This window comes from Mytilus californianus, unplaced genomic scaffold, assembly GCF_021869535.1.
Source record: "Mytilus californianus isolate M0D057914Y unplaced genomic scaffold, xbMytCali1.0.p SCAF_11, whole genome shotgun sequence".
In the NCBI taxonomy this organism is placed as follows: Eukaryota; Metazoa; Mollusca; class Bivalvia; order Mytilida; family Mytilidae; genus Mytilus; species Mytilus californianus.
Window position 1 is genome coordinate 60,140,822 of NW_026262593.1, and position 21,689 is coordinate 60,162,510.

The 21,689-nt window shown below is 31.7% G+C and overlaps 2 protein-coding genes across 2 annotated transcripts; one reads left to right on the forward strand and one right to left on the reverse strand.

Moving 5' to 3' along the window:
* Nucleotides 1-593: 593 nt before the first annotated feature.
* On the reverse strand, nt 594-12,312 carry LOC127720443 (ubiquinone biosynthesis protein COQ4 homolog, mitochondrial-like). The gene is made up of 6 exons (XM_052227036.1): nt 12,136-12,312; nt 8,177-8,317; nt 4,662-4,758; nt 2,781-2,883; nt 1,183-1,406; nt 594-783 (listed from the first exon to the last, which is right to left on the reverse strand). Exons 1-6 carry the CDS (start codon nt 12,248-12,250, stop codon nt 612-614), a joined length of 852 nt encoding a protein of 283 aa, XP_052082996.1. The 5' UTR covers nt 12,251-12,312; the 3' UTR covers nt 594-611.
* A 17-nt stretch (nt 12,313-12,329) lies between these two features.
* Nucleotides 12,330-14,763, forward strand: LOC127720444 (uncharacterized). The gene is made up of 2 exons (XM_052227037.1): nt 12,330-12,835; nt 14,615-14,763. The coding sequence occupies exons 1-2, from the start codon at nt 12,366-12,368 to the stop codon at nt 14,718-14,720; spliced, it is 576 nt and encodes a 191-aa protein (XP_052082997.1). The 5' UTR covers nt 12,330-12,365; the 3' UTR covers nt 14,721-14,763.
* The last annotated feature ends 6,926 nt before the right edge of the window (nt 14,764-21,689 follow it).

Genomic DNA, 21,689 nt, shown 5'->3' on the forward strand with positions numbered 1-21,689 from the left:
AAACGCTTCAATCATAGGACTACTATCAAATATTTATGAAAGTTTAATGAAGAAGTAGAAAGCTGTTTTGTAGATGTATTCAACAGAAAAGTTGTGAACATTTGACCTATTGTGCGTGTTATCAAAAATTAACAGAGGCACATTCAAAGTAAACAAGGGTAAAACTCAATGCCCCCCTCCGCTTCGGCGGGGGCATACAAATGTTGACTTTGATGTAAAATATGATTTGGCAAACTGAAAATTTTAAACACAAATAATAAGATGATAGACTGAAGGACAAAGAAATCCATTACATCATCTATTGTTGGATCATAACATAGGGTCTGGATGGGGGTCCTTCATTTCTTTAGTCTTTAATTTTTTAGAACACTTTTCTTTATTTATTTTGCCTATTATTCCCTATTCTTTATATTTTAGCACCCCATTATTTTCTATTCTTGATTCCCCCCCCCCCCCCCTATTTTTCTCTATTCATAATTTTTTTTCCTATTTTTCTCTATTCTTTTTTTGTTTGTTTGTCCTTTATTCTGCACTCTTTGTTCGTTATTCTTTATTCTGTAAACCTTATCCAGTCCATCATAACAATACATAAATACAATTGCATGAAATATTTATTTTTTTTCTTTATCTAGTACAGGAGCTGGTTCTATATTTAGTTCATTTTGCAAGTCTGTCAGATTTTGTTCCCAGTGTTTCTCCCAATATACTGCCATCAAGAACTTGGAATTAGTTCCACATCTGATGGCCCAGGGTAAGTATGTGCTCAAATATTGCTGTCTATTTCTGAAATGAAAAAAAGATACCAAATATTTTTTGTAAATAAAAAAGATACTAGAAGTTATGTGTACATAGATTATGTACATAGATTATGTACAAATTTTGCATAAAAAATAACAAAATTTTAATATTGTACGGATAACAATAAATCTTTTGTTCAAAATAAAGATTTGTATCATGGAAGTTAACTTGTTTGTTACCGCTAAAACATGGCTTAACCTGATCATTTAGAAGTTCCGAGTGAGCTAATTCTGGCTAATATTTCATTTCAAATTAAACATTTCCTAAATAAATGAGTAGTATTTAATTCATGACAATCTATATTCGAGGCATTTTGATTTAGAATGTTACTTGTCTCAATACATTGGTCTATGTTTATTAATACAAAGTATATATTTAACTTACACAGGCCCCAATCTCAAAGGTCCAAAAAATGCCCCTAGTGCACACATTGGCAGTCCTGTTTGAATAGCTTCCACCCATTTCACTGCTACTTCTCCTAGCATATGAGGAGGCATTCCCAGTACAGAGTGAAATAAATCATGTGTCTGTCTATACCGTAACATAACATATTTTAATTCTGGATCATCTACAAAATGTACAGGAAGTCTTGCATCTGGGGAGAAACCCTGAAATAAACAGTTTCCTTGTTTAAGTTTAACATTTCAAAATCAAATGAGAAATCTCATAAAGAATACGAGATATCTTATATACCTTATAAAGGTTATAAGATATCTTATTTATTTAAAAAGATATCTTATTTACTTTATACAATATCTTATTAAGTTTACAAGATATCTGTTAAAATAAATAAGATATCCTTTTAGCTAGATATCTTTATATACTGTTTAATAAGATATCTTATTAAATATATACATGATATAAGATATCTTATTTATTTAAAAAGATATTTTATTTAGTTTAAATGATATCTTTTCAACTTTTTAAGGTATCTTGATTCCTTTTCCACAGTTGGCTATACTATCATGACTATAGGTCCTTTTTCAATTGATCTGCTCCTCATCATTTGTTTTAAATTTTGGATATTCAAATATTTTGGCCTCAAGCATCACTGTAGAGACATTAATGGGTGAAATGCTCATCTGGTGCATTAGAACTGTTCCGGTTTATGTTATTGAAAATGGAATAAATATAAAAGCGGCTTGCCATAGATATACCAATACTATTTGTGGGATATGCGAGCTTAAAAAGATCTCCATTACTATTTCAATTTCATGTCTTTAAGATTTCAAGAGACATGCATAAATGCTATGTTATCATGATGAATTAACTATTGTCTTGTGGATTATATATATTGCTAGACAAATTCATGAAGTCCTCTAGACATTTAGATTTATTCAGAAGTTACTAAAATTGATTGATTGTTAGTGTTTAACACCACGTTCAGCACTGTTGGCTATATCGTGGCTGTCAAGTTTTTATTGGTGGAGCGTGCCAGAGTGCCCTGAGAGAACCACACACCTTTGGTAGGAAAACTAACCTTGTTTTTTAAAATTGGAGCCAAACACAACTGCTGAGTGCAACGTTCAAACTCACAACCTGGGTGTTGACAGACTAGTGATACAGTAGATGAACTATATAGATCACTAGGCCTACAAGGCACGACTGAGCTAGTCTTAACAGTCTGTATAGAGATCAGAACATATTTCAGATAAAATAAGACATTCATAACCATCTGTATGGGTTTCATTGATTTTAATAGGTCAGGCCACTCTTAAAAAATTCTTTGTTTGATATTACCTACCTGTGCCTTGAAGGGTTGGTATGTAGGTAGGGATTTTATTTTTTTTTTGGTCCACTACATAAGTTAAATGTTTTAGACAAGAAAAATTTTTACAGCAGGAAAAAATCTTTAAAATAAAATTGAAATGATTTGTGTCATATAATTTTTCGGGTAGGCCGCTATTCAGGTGGGTAGGTAGGCAACATCAAAGAATTCAAATTTTATTTTTAGCCTTAGTTAATAAAGTGTTGTTACTTACATTTTTACTGAGAAAATTCCAGTATTTTTTACCAAAAGTGTCCTCTGGTAAACTCCCTAAGTAGTCTATAGATAATGTGGAAGTATTGATTTCTGGCTCTTCCCTGAAAAAAATATTTGAATGAAAGGCACATAAAACTCTGATATTTTTTGTTCACTTTTTCATTTTATTTTTTATTTTTTTCCTAGATTTTTGAAGAGTCAAATACCATATATCGGGAAATTTTGGTTTGCGTCTAACTTTTGCTGTTGACTTTTTACCACAAAATGTACCTTACACAAACATTTCACTTTTCATTTTGATGCATTGAACAAGGCCAATAAATGCAAATAATGCACACAGCAATGATTTAACTACCACATCTAAGGCCTAACCAAAAACAAAATCCCTATACAATATACCTAATAGTATATTAACCATGAAATTAAACAACAAAGTTTTTAGTACCACTACATTATGAACTGGTACAGCTTCATGAGTCTAGTTGCATGTTTTAAAAAATAAAGTGTTGAAGCTAAATATGATGAGACGTAGCTTAGAAAAATTTATCTTACATAAAACCACATTAAAAAATTTATTTCAACTGAGGATTTGTGAATGATGAAAGGCTTTAAAGGTGATTTTCCAGTGATATATTTTTTATTTCCCAGAAATTCCTGAGAACTCCAATACTTGTGTCATGTCAGGTACATCCAACTTTGATCATAATTCCCCCCCCCCCCCCCAGGGACATCGAAATACCAGGCGTCCATCTGTCCGGTCTTGTCAGCGCTCTCGCCTGTACAATTCTTGCCATATTTTTTATGAAACTTAAATCATATGTTTATATCAGCAATGTCTTGGACGAGTTCGAAAATCAGTGCCGATAATTAATTTTTAAAAGAGTTATGCCCTTGAAAACATTAATTATATGGAAAATTGCATCGTTAGCGCTCTCATATGTACAATTCTTGCCAGATTTTCATGAAACTTATATCATAGGTTAATATCAGCATTGTCTTGGTCGAGTTCAAAAATCAGTGCCGATCAATTATTTCTAAAAGAGTTATGCCCTAGGAAACTTTTAATATTATGGAAAATTGAATTGTTAGCGCTCTCATGTGTACAATTCTTGCCAGATTTATATGAAACTTATATCATAGGTTTATATTAGCAATGTCTTGGACAAATTTGAAAACCAGTGCTGATTAATTAATTTTAAAAGAGTTATGCTCCTTGGAAACATTAATTATATGGAAAATTGCATCGTCAGGGCTCTTGTGTACAATTCTTGCCAGATTTTTATGAAACTTATATCATAGGTTTATATCAGCAATGTCTTGGACAAGTTCGAAAATCAGTGCCGATCAATTATTTTTAAAAGTGTTATGCCCCTTTGAAACATTACTTATATGGTTAATTGTATCATTAGTGCTCTCATGTGTACAATTCTTGCTAGAATTTTATGAAACTTATATCATAGGTTTATACCAGCAATGTCTTTGACACGTTCGAAAATAAGTGCTGGTCAAATATTTTTAGGGAGTTTTACCCTTATAACAGATATCACCATGATCACATTGCATTTGCTCTGAAGCCTTCATTCTCTATAAAAGTTTTAAAGAACAAAAAAAAGTGTTTTTGTTTAGTTATTGCCCTTGTACCTTGGATAGAAAAATATGTGCAATGCGGGGGACATTGGAACTCTGTTCTTTTATTGACTAAGGTTTCCAGTTTTTCTTCCAAAGATCAGGGGGTCTCTCTGGCTTCCTCCACCAACAAAACTGGCCTCCCGGATATAGCCAACAGTGCTGAAAGTGGCGCTTAACACCATCAATCAATCAATCAATCTGATAACAAGACATAAATCCTTGTTCAAATTACAGATACCAACAACCTTACTCAATTATTTTTCTTCCAATTGGATCTTCCAACATTTTCTGTTTCATTTTCTTCAGAGCAAAATGTCCTGTGGTTTCCCCTAGAGTGGATATCATATCTGAAAAGACAAAAATTAATTTTAGATATAACTAAATATTACATTTATTTGATTATTTATTTTTATGTTTTTGCACTAATCCCCTATATTAATAAGGTGTAACACTATCAAAACACAGTATGTCACATCCAATAGACTATAAATATAATTCAAAATAAATTAACAAATTAAAATAGATATTTCATGTTCTATTAATTTAGTACTTTCAGTGTTGCTGATCATTAAGATAACATTATTTTCAACATTATTGATGAATCATAAGGGGGTTCAAAAAATTTGGGGGGGAATTTTTTTCCTTTTTTTTCTTTAAAATTTTCCATTTTAAATTGGTTATTTCTGATTTATATATAAAAGTAAATAATAATGATATGGTTTGGATAGGTAAATTAAAATTTTTTAAGTTCTTAGACCACTTTCATTCTGTGTCAGAAACCTATGCTGTGTCAAATATTTAATTACAATCCAAATTCAGTGCTGTATCAAGCTTGAATGTTGTGTCCATACTTGCTCCAACTGTTCAGGGTTCGACCTCTGCGGTCGTATCAAGCTGCGCCCCAGTGGAGCACTTTATTAGAAATAAAAACAAACACAATGGTACCATTCTTACCATCTCTTCTCTGATGATACAAAGACAATGCTGTTGATCCAGTTGTTAATAAATATTTTTTTGCATCAAACCACTCTTACAAAATCTTGTTCTGTAATATTATTTCCACTAGAACAAATATGACAGTATGTGTTCTTATGAAATATAGGGTATATAATATTTGTTCCAACAGAAACATGTATTATGGCATTGTTTATAAAAAAGTTTTCTGGGAAACTTCTGTTAGGCAGAACAAATATAGGTTGAAAGACATAACTAGAAAAGCAGATGAAATTTGAGCTGTGTTATTTCTTGTTTTTATAAATAACTAGAGGATCTAAAGAGCCTGTGTCGCTCACCTGCATCTTCAACAATGGCCACTTCATAGTAAATATCATCATTAAACAGGAATAACTCTGTTAAGTGTTAACTGACACTGTCAGTCATATTGATTGATTGATTGTTGGTTGCTTAACGCCCATCAATCATATTGACATATTTGTAGATCTTATCCTGCTGATCATTTTTTCTTTTTAAGGTTCTAAGGTTTAAAGTTTCTATTTATCTATTACAGTTTTCAAGGTAATTAGCCAATAAACTGTTAACACAGAGATATGTCTCGCCTATTTGTTATTTTGATAATGCAAATGTTGAAATTAAAATAGCAATACTTTAAATGTAAGTTATGCAAATATTCAAAGTCAATAAACCATGACTGAAGGTACAGGGCTAAACAATCTCCATGGAAATGAGATGTGCCAATGCTAATACAACTGCATACCAAATACCACTGACTTATCATAAGTCGTTCCCTTTCAACAAACCTAAACACAAACATTACTTGTCAACTATGTAAAAGTTTCAAAGTCAATGAACCATGATGACGGGGTGGGGCTATATAATCCATGGAAATGAAAGTTGCAAATGCCAATACATTTGCATACCGAATATCATTGACTTTACATTAGTGGTTCATCTTAAACTGACCTAATCACAAACTAATACATGTAAACTAAGTAAAAGTTTCAAAGTCAATAGACCATGACTGGGGGGTAAGGACCAAATATTCTCCATGGAAATGAGATGTGCTAATGCTTATACAACTGCATACCAATTATCATTGACCTACCACTAACAGTTCCCCATAAACTGACCTAATCACAAACTAATACATGAAAACTAAGCAAAAGTTTCAAAGTCAAAAGACCATGAATGAGGGGGCGGGGCCAAATAATCTCCATGGAAATGAGATATGCCAATGCTTATACAACTGCATACCAAATATCATTGACCTACCACTAGTGGTTCCCCATAAACTGACCTAATCTCAAACTAATACATGAAAACTAAGCAAAGTTTCAAAGTCAATAGACCTTGACTGAGGGGGCGGGGCCAAATATTCTCCATGGTAATGAGATGTGCCGATGCTAATACAACTGCATACCAAATATCATTGACCTACCACTAGTGGTTCCCCATAAACTGACCTAATCATAAACTAATACATGTAAAATAAGCAAAGTTTTAGGCTTATTTGAAGATCTTGTCTTGCTGATAATTTGTTTCTATTAAAAGCTTCTATCTGTCTACTGTAAATTCAGAAACTATTGCGAGGTCTTTATTAATGCGAATAATGCGACTGGGTGAGTATCGCAATAATAAGAACTCGCATTCTGATAACTGAAACACAGATCTGTAGGCAGATTTTTTCGAAATCGCAATAATTAAACTCGCGTTTTTGTCAATTCTTGAAAACTCACAATAATAAATGCACGCAATAATTTCTGAATTTACAGTATTAGTTTTCAAGAAAATAGGCAAAAATGCAAAAAAATGTGAAAAATTGTAATTAAAGGGCAATAACTTCAATAAGGAGTCAACTAACGATTTAGGTCATCTTGAATTATTTATCTTGTCCTGCTGATAATTTTTTCTATTTAAAGTTTCTATCTATCTATTATAGTTTTTAAGATCTTAGACAAAAAATGCCAAACATTAGTATATAAATAACACATAGCTGAGAGGGTGATAGAGCAGATTGTTACCCCGAGAAAACATTGTCAACTGAGGCAAAGCCAAGGTTGACAATGTCTTTTCGAGGGGTAACAATCTGCTCTATAACCCTCTCAGATATGTGTTATTTAATTTATTATACTGAATGTTCTTTTATTACTGTCGATTAAATTTCAAATTCAAAGTAATAAACTATGACGTCTTGTACATAACAACCATCCATATTTAATAAAGCGCACACTTGATCAAGCATCTCTGTGAAGGGTAATAGAGTATTTGCCATAGGATAGAGTTGTATTTAATAAAGTGCACACTTGATCAAGCATCTCCGTGAAGGGTAATCGAGTATTTACCATAGAATAGAGTAAATTAACACCCTCGTATAAGCCAATCAAAATATTGCATTTTGATGTGGAGCATAAAAATAAAATTTGTCATTTAAGGGCAATAACTCTTATAAGAAGTAGTCTGGCAGTTTTGATGGTAAAGACAATATGTAGATCTCATAATTTTAAACATTTTTGCCTGGTTAGATTTTCTCCATTCATAGCGGTTTTCAAATTAATATAGACAAAACTTGTGTTATGTTCTATTTTTAGCCATGTCAGCAAAGTTGGTTGACAGGAAGGGTCATCAGACACAATTTTCAAACTATATACCCCAATAATGCTTGTGTCCAAGTTTGGTTAGATTTGGCCCAGTAGTTTCAGATGAGAAGACTTTTGTAAAAATTAACAGACGACAACGGATGCCAGACGAAGCTGGACGCCAAGTGATGGACCAGGTAAGCTAAAAATAAACCAATGGCACAATTCTTACCATCTCTTGTCGGATCATACAAAGACATTGCTGCAGATCCAGCAGATAATAAAACTTTCTGGAATAATGTTGTAGGGATGTGTCCAGGGTATAGATCATCATATTGCAGAGGTCTTTCTTCATCATGTTCTTTTTCTTCTTCTACAATTGACAGATGCCAAATGAAACAAAAGTAAATACTGTTGGTTTTCAGGTTTAAAACAAATGGAAGTAGAATGAAATGTAAATTTTCTTAAGTGACCTGTTTCTGGTATTATCATTTGAAAAAAAAAACACTTTTATTTGTAGTGCCTAAAAAACTAATTTAACAAACTATTAAGTTTTTTACAATTTTGTAACCTTGAACTTGATGCAAAGGTGCACATGCATATATGCACATAATACAAAATGGAATCAACATGTTCCAGAATTTAACAGTTAATCTGTTCTCAATGAAGTATAAAGCACTTTAAATGTTATATATCAAGTAATCATTAAGTAACAATATTATATAATTCTTATATGATTTGCCAATCTACAAAATATGAATTGTGATTGGTTACTTCATACATAAAGGCATAGCCAACGGGTCTCACAAGCTAGTGACAAGAACACTAATTTAGCATCAAGAAATTGAACAATTAATTATACAAAATAAAGAAATACAGAAAATGCAAGAAAATGTTTTTTAATATATACATGTAGTTTCATTATTTCAATATTTCTTTATACTGAAAGATGAAGAAAACAAACATTTGTTCAAGAAAATATGGAATGTTTAGTTTTTTTATTATCAAGAATATGTTCTAGATAATGTTTTTACTTCGGTTGGTTCTCTCTGTAAAATATTCAGTATGCCTTCGTTTGTATAATATTGTCAAACTTGTCAAATAACGGCCAGGTACCAGTCAATGTATTTTACTGGGATACAACAATTTCTCGAGAACTCCCAAAAAGTCAATGTGCGCTCTAGAACCGATAGATAATATTAACCAAATACTCAATTTTATATCGTGTAATATGCTTTTATTGATAATCATAACTATATATTTGATTATTTGTCATTTTTACCTTATAAAAGGACAATTCAACTTCAGAAATTTGATTTGAGTGTCTTGTATGCAAGTTCCTTGTGTAATCTGTACACAGGGTAAGCATGTCTATTTTTATTAAATAGAATAGGTTCGTTACCAGTTTGATACTGGATCTGAAGTGTTCTATGCACAGAGTATATGAATTATTCACCAAATAACTTATATCCATCAAATTATGTCAACGAACTAAAATATATACAACTGCTCTTGCTTCAACAGTTAAATTTATCTATACATCATGTACATTAATCATTCCACTTTAAAATATATACAAATGATACAAATTTGTACAAATACCAATTTGTCCTTGGTCAGGGACAAACTTGTCCTTATGGTACAATTCAGTACCCTACAAGCTACGACTTGTCCTAATGGTACATTTTGGTACCCTACAAGCTACAACTTATCCTAATGGTACATTTTGGTACCCTACAAGCTACAACTTATCCTAATGGTACATTTTGGTACCCTACAAGCTACAACTTATCCTAATGGTACATTTTGGTACCCTACAAGCTACGACTTGTCTTATACCTTTATTGAGTAAAATGACATGTATCTCAAAATTAAAGACTTTATTATCTATTAAAGCAGTATAACTCCATATACAGTCAAGTTTATGGGTAATATCTATCGGTTTTCCTGTTTGGGGAGTTCTCAGGAAATCATTGTAACAGTATTTATTGTGTTCATCATCTGAACACTAGTTAGTACGTATGTCGAAAATTGATGAAATTCCACCGTAGCATTTGGTTGAGGCAAACTAAAGTTAGAGAACGGAAACGAAAAATTCAGCAATTTTTCCATTTGTAAAGGGGCATAACTCTAGAACTGTTAAAGTGACACCACCATAATTCAAACTTGATCTGTATTTTGTGGTAATAAGCATTGTGTATAAGTTTCATAGCATTTGGTTGAGGCAAACAAAAGTTAGAGAACGGAAACTAAAAATTCAGCAATATTCCCTTTGTAAAGGGGCATAACTCTAGAACAGTTAAAGTGACACCACCAAAATTCAAACTTGATTTGTATTTTGTGTCAATAAGCATTGTGTATACATTTCATAGCATTTGGTTGAGGCAAACTAAAGTTAGAGAACGGAAACGAAAAATTTGAAGGAATGGGGTACCTGGCCACATGAGGAATGACGGTTAGGGAGCTACCATTTGATTTTTATGGGGGGGGGCTAGGATAAAAAAATTTGTCCTGCCTTTTTATTTTTCCCTCTATTCTGTCCTGCCTTTTTATTTTTCACTCTATTCGGTCCTGCCTTTTTATTTTTCACTCTATTCGGTCCTGCCTTTTTTTTTTTAGTTTATCCTGACTTTTTTTTTACTCAAAACTCCTGTCCTGCCTATTTTTTTCAAATTTCATCCTAGTCCCCCCATAAAAATCAAATGGTAGCTCCCTTATGTATGTGTTAAAATAACTTTAACAATAAACATTATACTCCATTTGGCACTAACATTAGCTACAAAATGAAATTTGACTAATGACGATAAAAAAATTAGGCTCATTTGACACTAACAGTAGAGAAAATGGGTGTTTGACGCTTGACGATAAAGGACATTCCTACCCTCATTATCAGGCTCATGTACAGGAATATACATACATGTGAACCTCCCGACGGGAGTACAATAATCCCGTTTTCAGGGGTCTCCTCCCGACCTCCCGTTGAAGAGAAAAAAATCCCTTGTATGAAATATTTCATGAATGAAAAATTTCAGCCCAACATATCTGGTGTAACTGACATTAGTCATTACCTGAAGTTATATTTGACCTGTAAATCAATTAACATGCATAATTATGTGGCTTTACTTGTCAGCTTGGGTGTCAAACATACTGGTAATCAATGATTTTTACCTCAGGCTAACTGCCGTTGTGTAATAAAAACTTTGTAATTGAAATGAATTTAGGGTTACTTCCTTTGATATATCCTGTTTTAAGTTATATTCCTTTAAATAATGTAAATTTTTAAAATGATATAAAAAAATATCAATTAAACAAATAATCATAAAAGGATGGTAATTAAATGATTTTAAATGTCTTAGGACAAATAAAAAAATAATAATTTGAAAATATTTGAAGGTTCTTTACTTCCTTTCAAGGCTTAAATTGAAATTTATATAATAATTATGTGTTTTATAACTCCCTAAAACCGACCGTGCGAGGGCTGTATAGCCAGTCAAGGTCGTTAAAAACTCCCATCATCAACTCCCTAAAAAGATTTATTTGCAGATTGTAAAACAAATGTTCTGATTGCTGTGACTGTACCAAAGAATAATGGTAAAAAAGATATAAAACAAAAAATTTAAAGAACATACTAAAAAAAAAAGAATGTTAGCTTGAACATGTTGAATAAAGAAAGAGAAAATTTATAAGTACAAGGGTACTATAAACATAATACATTCGGATGGAAAGTTGAAGAAAAAACACTTTAAATGACAAGTTCTACAGCACATGGTTACATTTTCGACAAAATTTATGTCGATTAAAAACCTCCTGATCTGAGTCCTAATCTCCTGACCAAAATTTCCCAATCTGCTGATCTGAGTTTCACAGTCCATCACATGTATGAATATATCTCTATTTACCAAAACGTTCGTATAAATTGTCCACGAGAAAATAAACAGTTAAAATCATCTCATAACAGTTCCAGTAAGTCTAGCATATTTATATTTTTCATTACAATAATACCAAGTCTTTTATTGCAAAATTTTAGATTTTTACGTTTTTACATAGTTCAAATAATTATGACGTCTTACAAGGCTATTTTTATTTTTTTCTGGGACGCCTTCCTACGTAGGAAGGCGTCCCAGAAAAAAAATTAAAATAGCCTTGCAAGACGTCATAATTATTTGGACTAGTTTTTACAATGAAAAGTACCTGACGCATGACTGCTTGCTGTTCCATTAAAACATTTCTGGCTAACAAATCGACAGCGTCGTTGTGTCAACTTCTGTAGAGCCCTACACCTTGTAAATGTCAAGCTAGATGTCATTTTTGTTCCCTTTTTTCTACTTTCATTTTGCAGATCTGAGCATTCTTGCGCATGCTCATAGAACCGGATATTGCATGTGTTTCCCGGTAAATATTAAAATGAAAGTACACTAAGCATGAATCCTGTAAGAATATCCTTAAATTGTCTACGAAATACAGCTATTAAGGAGGCAACAAGGAAAATTTATATGTGTTACATCAATTGCAACAGAAGTTTAAAAACTTTTCACAGCTTTAGTTCGAAAATAAGTATTCAAACAAGTTTGCAAGGTAGCAGCACCTTCAAAAGACAATTTATTGATGGCAGATATATTGGCAACTATTTTCCCCTTAGAACACTGTGCTCATCGAGACATTATGGTAGTAAACAAGAGGATGAAGGACAAATACAATCAAATCAGACATTAGGAAAAATTGAAGGAAGCCTGCTCATGGCTTACAAGTGTAAAGTTTGTGGAACCCAAAACCAAGAAACATTTTCTAAACAAGCTTATGAAAAGGGGGTTGTTATTGTTACATGTAAAGAATGTAAAAGTAATCACTTGATTGCTGATCATCTTGACTGGTTTCAAGACGTCAAAGGAAGGTAAAGATTACCAATTACATTCTGTATATTTTACATCTCAGATAACTATATTGTGTTTAAGTAGTCTCAGATTTCATGCAACTTGAATATAAACTGATAAAGGTTAAGTAATACACATCGAGTTCACTTTTAAATGAATTAATTGATTTTTATACGACCACAAAAATTTGGCGGTCATATATTGGTATCACATCGTCGTCGTCCACATCGTTCGAAGACATTTGGTTTCCTGACAATAACTTTAGTATTAGTGAATAGAAATCTATGAAATTAAAACACAAGGTTTATAACCACAAAAGGAAGGTTGGGATTGATTTTGGGGATTATGGTCCCAACAGTTTAGGAATAAGGGGCCAAAAAGGGGCCCAAATTAGCATTTTTCTAGTTTCATGACAATAACTTGTGGAACAGTGTATGGATCTCTCTGAAATTATACCACAAAGGGATGGTTAGGATTGGCTTTGGGGGGTTATGGCTCAAACCGTTAAGGAATTAGGGGCAAAAAAGTGAGAAAAAACAAGGGTGTCCTGGTTAATGGACAATTACTAAAGTACAATGTTGTGTTTGAATTACCTCCCTTACACTGCTTTTAAATTATGTATAAAGATATGTTGTATTGTCTTGAGGTGATTAGCTGTCAATTTGTTTTTAGAAGTTACTATTTTAATAATTTTAAAAATGCTGATTAAGGTATATTAATTTTAGCCATGATTATGTATGTCATTTTCTATTTTAAGACTTTTATGATGTATTTAAATGGGTTATTATGGTTGCAAACTCCATTGGAAATTTGAATTGAGATTATGACCATATCTTAGAGGAAAAGAATTTTTTTTTGGAAAAGGGGGGAGGTTAAAAAAAATTGGGGGTAAGAACAAATTTTTCAGAAATCAAAAAGAAAATTTCATCTAAACAAAAAAAGGGGGGGGGGGGGGTGGGTAAAAAAATATGTTTTTGAAAAAGAAGGGGGGGGGGGGTAAATTTTTTTAATTTTTTTTTAGGGGGAGGTCAATTCTCAACAGCATAGTGTATTGCAAAAAAAGCAAAAGAAAGGGGAGTAATTTTTTTTTTTTTTTTTTTGGGGGGGGGGGTCAATTGGCAACAGCATAGTGTATTGCACAAAAGCAAAAAATTTAATAAAAATTCAAATCATATAACCAATTCTAAGTTCTTTGACTACAGTTATTCTGTGTCAGAAACTTAATTTGTGTCAAATATTGAATTACAATCCAAATTCAGACCTGTATCAAGCGCGAATATTGTGTCCATTTTTGTCCCAACTGTTCAGGGTTGGACCTCTGTGGTCGTATCCAGCTGTGCTAGGCGAAGCAATTTATTAAATACTTGTAGATAAAACCTATATATATCCATATTCAATGCTAGATAAATGCTTCATAATGGTGGTTTGCCTTTTTTGGAAGAAAAAAATTATTGGCACTGGCTACGATTACCTCTCAAAAGTAACAATAATTATTTCTTACTGAAAAATATACCATCAGCATCTAAACCTTGCGCATACATTTAAATAGAACTTATCTACAGAATACTGCTAAACTTTTAATTTAATATCTGAATCACTTATACATAAACTTGATAAACTGGGACTGGTGGATGTAATGCATTTAAAAAAAAAATCAATTCTTGTCAATTGCGATCATGGTAAAATCTATCTGTTGAAGTTGGATGACGGTTTATAAGTTGCATTTCATGGTTTGCCTGTACTACTCCCATTAGCTATGCAATTTCAGAATTTAGCAAAATTTGTGCTTTCTATTTCAGGACGATTGAAGAAATTTTAGCTGACAAAGGAGAAACTGTGAAGAAAGTGGTACTTGATGGTGGAATGGAACTGATTCCAAAATCAGATAAAAATAACAATTCTTAAATGTGTATTATTGGAAATAAATAAAAATATTTTTTTAACAAATGTGTTTTATCAGTACATTTCTCTGACTGTAATTCAAGAGTATCCATGAGAAGTTATCACATTACTCATCCATACATGAGCTCAATAAAAATGAAAAATTTACCCTTGAAATAACAAAAATCACAACATGCACAAGGAATGAACAAATCACATTTGTAAAAAAACACTTTGATTTGATGAAAAACTTCTCCGAAACTGATATCATCATGATGCTTATTTTTTATGGAGAACATATAATTTGTTTCATTTAGCAGACATGTAGTATCCTACGGGAACCAACTGTGCTACACTTTTTGCCCACTTTATTTGTATGAGGCGATATGTCATACAATCCAAGGGCTTCTCAACATGCTCAAAAAGAATGAAAAAAAGCTATTAGTGTCCTTTAACCTCATTTTCATCAACCTGATGATTTCTTTTCACTTAATAAATCAAAGTTTTGTGACAATTTTGATTGTGTTAATTTTGCTTAAATACAGATTAGGACAGTTACATGTTGGGCTTATATTAGCTTCATATCTTGACATAGAAGTATACATGAGCATTGGTTCAGAACTAAGATTTAAGACAAGAAATGCAGACTTCAATTTTCATTGTGAACTTCCATTTTTATTTAGCTTTATTCCATGCACACTCATATGGAGTATATTTCAAAGTTAATAGGATATTATGTTTTTTATCAGAATTTCTTTTATAAACGGTTGCTAATGAATGAAAGTTTCTTAATGGTTAAATTAAGCTGAAGTCATCTCTTAGAAACTTTTAAGGATGTTATCAAGATTTTGGAATATATATATGTTTATCACAGATGACCACCGACGTTTATGAATATCACTGAATGTAACTAAATATAAAATCACCAGATTTTGTCTCTCCTGAACCAAAGTCTGTGAAAATGAGACGCAGGAATGCTAAGTAATTCAATTAGTGTTTGTATAACACTTTGTATCTCAGAAGGTAGAAGAGCTGGATAATTCATACCTTGTATAGCGATGCCATATGGAACATTGTTTGTCTGGCATATGATCTTTTTCCTTGACTTCTTCTTCATGGTTCAGCAGTTTTTTATCACATGCATTTTCACTTTTATAATTAATAGGTTAAATATATTTGGTATCCTTGCAAGGTCTTTTTTACTCGTCATACAGGGTTCATCTGACCTTGGCCTCATTTCATAGATTAGTGATCAAGGTTAAGTTTTCATGTTTAGGTCAGAAACTATAAGCAGTAGTGAACTATATTTGGAATGATTGTAAATAAACTCAGCATAGATACCAGGATTAAAATTTTGTACGCCAGACACATGTTTTGTCTACAAAAGACTCATCAGTGACGCTCAAATCAAAAAAGTTATAAAGGACAAATAAAAAGATGTAAAAGCACATCTAGCAGGGTTCATCTGAGCTTGACCTCATTTTCATGGTTCATTGGTAAATGTTAAGTTTTATCAAGTGCTGTAGGACTAAGTTGGTTGGATCTCTGGTCAAACCGAAAACTTGCTACCTCTCCATTTTGCATAAAGAATTTAGTAGGAGGAGCAATGACTGGTTGGCACAGTCAGAACTATGCATCTGGTAGATGACAAATGTCTTCCTCTGGACTATTACCGTTACATTGATAGATAGTCTAGTATGAACCAGGATTGTTTATATCATATGCACATCTATTGTCCTGAAAATACATGTAATATTTGCCACTTGACATTGAACATTTGTCATAACAAATGACTTTCAAATTATAGCTCTGCTCCTATCTATCTGAATATTCATTTAAAGATGTCTGTACCACGACTTCTTCCAACACAATGACGGCTATTTTCCAGTTCAATGGATAAATAAAAAGACTTGATGAAATGAAAACACCATTTATTATCAAAACAAAAATAAGTAAGAACACAGAGTAAATGAATGATAAGTATTTCTTATAAATCTTCTTTTAAAAAAAAATTTGATCATATGTTTCATTTAATTTCATATCACTAATAAATGTCTAAATAATACCTAAATAGAATTGCCAAAATTTAAAAGGGAATACAACTCATTTATGTGTCCCTTTATATTTTTCAATACCATTATTATTATTATAACTTTCAAACCTTTTGTACTACCTCAAGGTATTAGATATTTAGGTTTACAGATAAAATTTTATATGATATGAAAAAAAATATAATAAACACATGACGAGATCAGTAGATATTGCACCAAATACTTAAAATAAGTGGAATCCACAAATTTTGTGAAAACAACAAGTATTATAAGTGAAAAGTAAAATCAATTCTGTTAAACTACACCAAAATCATTGACTGAAAAATGGGTTATATTTAGACATGTCCTTTTGAATAAATTCACTGGTGTCGAAATTCCTTTCCTTGGGTTTTTTCCCCAATGGAAAAAAAACACTAGTCTGTCAGGAAGATATACATTGAGCCAATTTGAGGCATTCTGTATACTGGAAATTCTACTACCCAGAACAAATGTATGTTTACACTAGTTTGATACAAAACTTCAGATATAAATGTAGCAGTGGAAGAATCATCAGAACTTTTTATAAGAAAAATATCAAGAGGAGGTTGCTTGGTTTATTTAATATTTAAAAAAAATAAGACTCATCTTATATTAGTTTTTGCATGAAGTTCCTTATCTAAATCTGTCACTATGAAGTGTCAGAGGCTGCTCTGGCTCCAAAAAAGTTAGAGCCAGAAAAATCGCAAGCTGCTATATTTTATCGGCAGTTTTGAAAACTTGGAGCCACCTTTAAAGACAGCTAGCATCTTGATTTCCTTTACCCAAATTAAAACTATGTTCAACTTAAATTTTTTATGCACTGTACATCATTTAACTTTAAGCGATGATTTGTCATGCAATGTTATGAATGCTCTGTTACTTTATGCTTTTTCTTCCTTTCTGTGAAAGAAAATATAAACAGGTTCAAGGACACTGTTGCCTGAAGTTTTGGAACTAAAGCCAAAGGATAGATTAACTTTATTAAATTTGACTGAGGCAAATTTTGAAAAAAATTTCGCTCCCTTATTTATAAAGTTTGAGGAGTTGAACCATTCTTTCTTGGCATTAGTACAGTAAATTTCAGTTATTTGCATAGACAAATTGTTAAACAAAATTATACAGTGTAAATCTGAAATTAAATTTAAGGGGTCAAACATAGTTGGAGGTACATGACCTCTTGACAACAGAAGTCCTTCTGTAATTAATGTTGGACATTGTTTAATTTTTTATTTTGTAATCCCATACAAAATTTATCTCTTGTTTCTCTTTTTTTTTTTGGTTTGGTTTCATAGGACTACATTCAGTGGTATATCTATTTGTTACAAAAACAAGTGACGACAAAGCAAGTCCCCTGGAACCTATGTCATTATACCTGTTCCAGTTGGAACAAATATTCTATAACCTTTATTCCCTTAGGAACACATTCTGTAATATTAGTTCCAGTGGATATAATGTTACAGAATATTTCTTCCACTTGGAGCTTATATTATGCAGGAACTTCTATTTCGTGACAATGCTACTACAATGAAATAAACTTAATTAATTCAAAATAAGTCAAAACTGTTTGTTTACAATTCATTTACACTATTTTTCAGTCAAGGATAAAAGGTGGGGAAAATGTTTAAATTCTAAGTAGTTAAACAATTAATACAAAGACAACAATAACATACATATATGATATCTGAAATACAAACATTTAAAAGACAAAGATGATGGAACAACACACACTTCCTGTTTAAGTTCATACAATTTAAGTTCATACAATATGTATCCATGATTCAAAGTAATAACTCTCCTTAAGAATGCAGGATTATTCAGGATAAATTCCGAAAAGACAGGAATACGTTAAATATAAAAAATATTCTGTTCACAGAACAAAATAAATAGTGAAAGAAATGTTGGTGCTTCTAGATACTACAAATTAAACTGCATGCATATATAATGCTTTATGTCAGGCCATAAGGAACACAATGGAAAGCAGGTGTCTAACTGTTAAATATCAAGTGGGACTTAGGAAATTTCTTTCCTCATAATACTTAAACATGCTTTAAACAGTAAGCAAAAATGCATAAATGGGGCTCCATTAGGGTACCCCCTTTAAGGTCACAAGGTCATGTTTAAAAGTTGTCTCAGGTCACTTTTAAGCAAATAAAACATTTCAATAAAACAGTTTCAAACATTTTTAAAGGTCACAGGTCCTTTTAAATGAGACACCAGGTCACAAGGTCTCCCATGTTACCCACAAGGTCGCATGTCAGAGTTGACCATGTTGGAGCCACAAACATAATGCCAATGTACTAATATGTCTTTTTTTTCAATTTTTGGTCAATATTGTTCAATAAAATTATGAAATCTACAACATGACCATGAGTCTCAGATTCAGCATGTAAAAACTGATCTAGGGAATAAACTGACAAAAGATTTTAAACTAAAACAATACAGAAGAATTATTAAGAAAGCACATTGGTAATTATTAAGAACAGCCATTTAATAAAGTTTTAAATAGTGGTTTTAAAAGAAAAGATTTGTCTCAGTTTAAGTTAAGGTCCTGAAATAATCCTGATTTCAGTGTTCTTGTACAAATATAACATTTATAATGACTGATGCAATGACGATGGATTAAACGATTTTTATGATTTTGATTTTGAAAAAAACTTTGGAATCAGATCTACTAGCAGATCCTGTTCAAATGAAGCAACATCTAAACTGTCAAATACCGGTAGGTTTTTGGTGACCTCAAATGCCCAAGTTTGGCATCTTAAAAAATATCATCCTGTACAGGACTCTCAACAAAATCATTGTCTCTGCTAAATTTATGAGGGGGGTGACACAAGGTGCTCATTTCCCAAATCCCGCTTTTTTGTAATTGATTCCAATTTCCAACTTTTTCTTTCTTTTCCCAAGATCCAAGTATTTTACCCCTGGCCTAACTCCCACATCCCCACTTTTTTTTACCCCTATATCCCATATGCCAAAACTGTGTCATCCCCCTCATATATGTCACAACATCAAATAAAGCTTGACTTTTTCTTTCTAAGAAATCTAATGTACACCTATTCTATCCTTCAATTATTACAATGCTGACATCAGGTCATCTAAGATAAAAATTTCTTACCCTACATTCAACATTAGATATACTAATGTACAAACACAATATAATAACCTACATCTGTACAATAAAACAATTAAGTGCTTCACACCACAGAATGATATCAATCTTTATACAAAAAATGTATAAAATTTAAATACCTTGGCAATGTCAATCTCCGATTTTAATGCTGAATACTTGGGTTTTCAAAATATTAATCAGTGGTGGATTAAAAAAGTTAGGTTTTACCAAGGTAATGGAGTTTTGTTTGTTATAAATTTTTACAAAAATATCCAAAATAATTAGCCATTAATTAAAACCTTTGCAATCAACTAAAACTAAATAAAAGAGATATTTTGTAGAAAAATGACGATCGGTACCCATTCTAAGATAGTATTGCTGACATTTAAAATTAAATAATGTTTATTTTTAATACCTGAATCAAAGACTGTAATGATAAATTGGATAAGATTGTAATGAAAATTAAATCATTCCTTTTTTACTTTACCTAAAATATTAGGAGCAACTTTAGTATAGGAGCCTATGCTAAGGTAAAATAAAATGCTTCGCTGGGCGCAGCTTGATACGACCGCAGAGGTCGAACCCTGAACAGTTGGGGCAAGTATGGACACAACATTCAAGCTTGATACAGCTCTGAATTTGGATTGTGATTAAATATTTGACACAGCATAGGTTTCTGACACAGAAAGAATGTTGTCTAAGAACTTGAATTTTTTTAATTTACCTATTATGGTCCAATGTCCAAAATCAAAATACATGGTTAGATTCAGCATATCAAAGAACCCCATATATTCAATTTTTGTTGAAATCAAACAAAGTTTAATTTTGGACCCTTTGGACCTTAATGTAGACCAATTTAAAAAACAGGACCCAAAATTAAAAATCTAAATACACGGTTAGATTTGGCATATCAAAGAACCCCAATAATTCAATTTTTGATGCAATCAAAAGAAGTTTAATTTTGGACCCTTTTGACCTCAATATGAACCAATTTGATAGCGGGGTCCACAAATAAAAAATCTAAATACATGGTTAGATTCAGCATATCAAAGAACCCCATATATTCAATTTTTGTTGAAATCAAACAAAGTTTAATTTTGGACCCCAATTAGGACCAACTTGAAAACTGGGCCAAAAATCAAAAATCTAAATACATGTTTAGATTCAGCATATCAAAGAACCCCATATATTCAATTTTTGTTAAAATCAAACAAAGTTTAATTTTGGACCCTTTGGACCTTAATGTAGACCAATTTGAAAACTGGACCCAAAATTAAAAATCTAAATACACGGTTAGATTCGGCATAACAAATAAATAAATGTGGTCAAAGATTTTACAAATCTAATGCGCCATACTGTGCAATTAAAGATTACTTCTTGAAATTTTTCAATATTTGAAATTTGAAAAAAAAATAATATTTGAAGAATAATTTATTTTTAATTTCTGAAATCTGAAATGAGAAAAAATTGACCCCCACAATTTCTTTTTACCCCCCCCCCCCCCTTTTTTCCCCAAAAAAATTCTTTCCCTCAAGATATGGTCATAATCTCAATTCAAATTTCCAATGGAGTTTGCAACCATAATTACCCATTTAAATATACCATAGTGCTAACTTAATCTATTTTATAATAGAATTTAAAATATAGTGTCAAATCTTTCATATGGATTTTTTTGTAAAAAAAAAGATGCAACATATGCAGATATTTTTACTGGTCTTCCTTTATAAATATGCATTTCTTTAAACATAATTTAAAAGCAGTGTAAGGGAAGTAACCAAAACGTTGTATTTGGATTACCTCCCTTACACTGTTTTA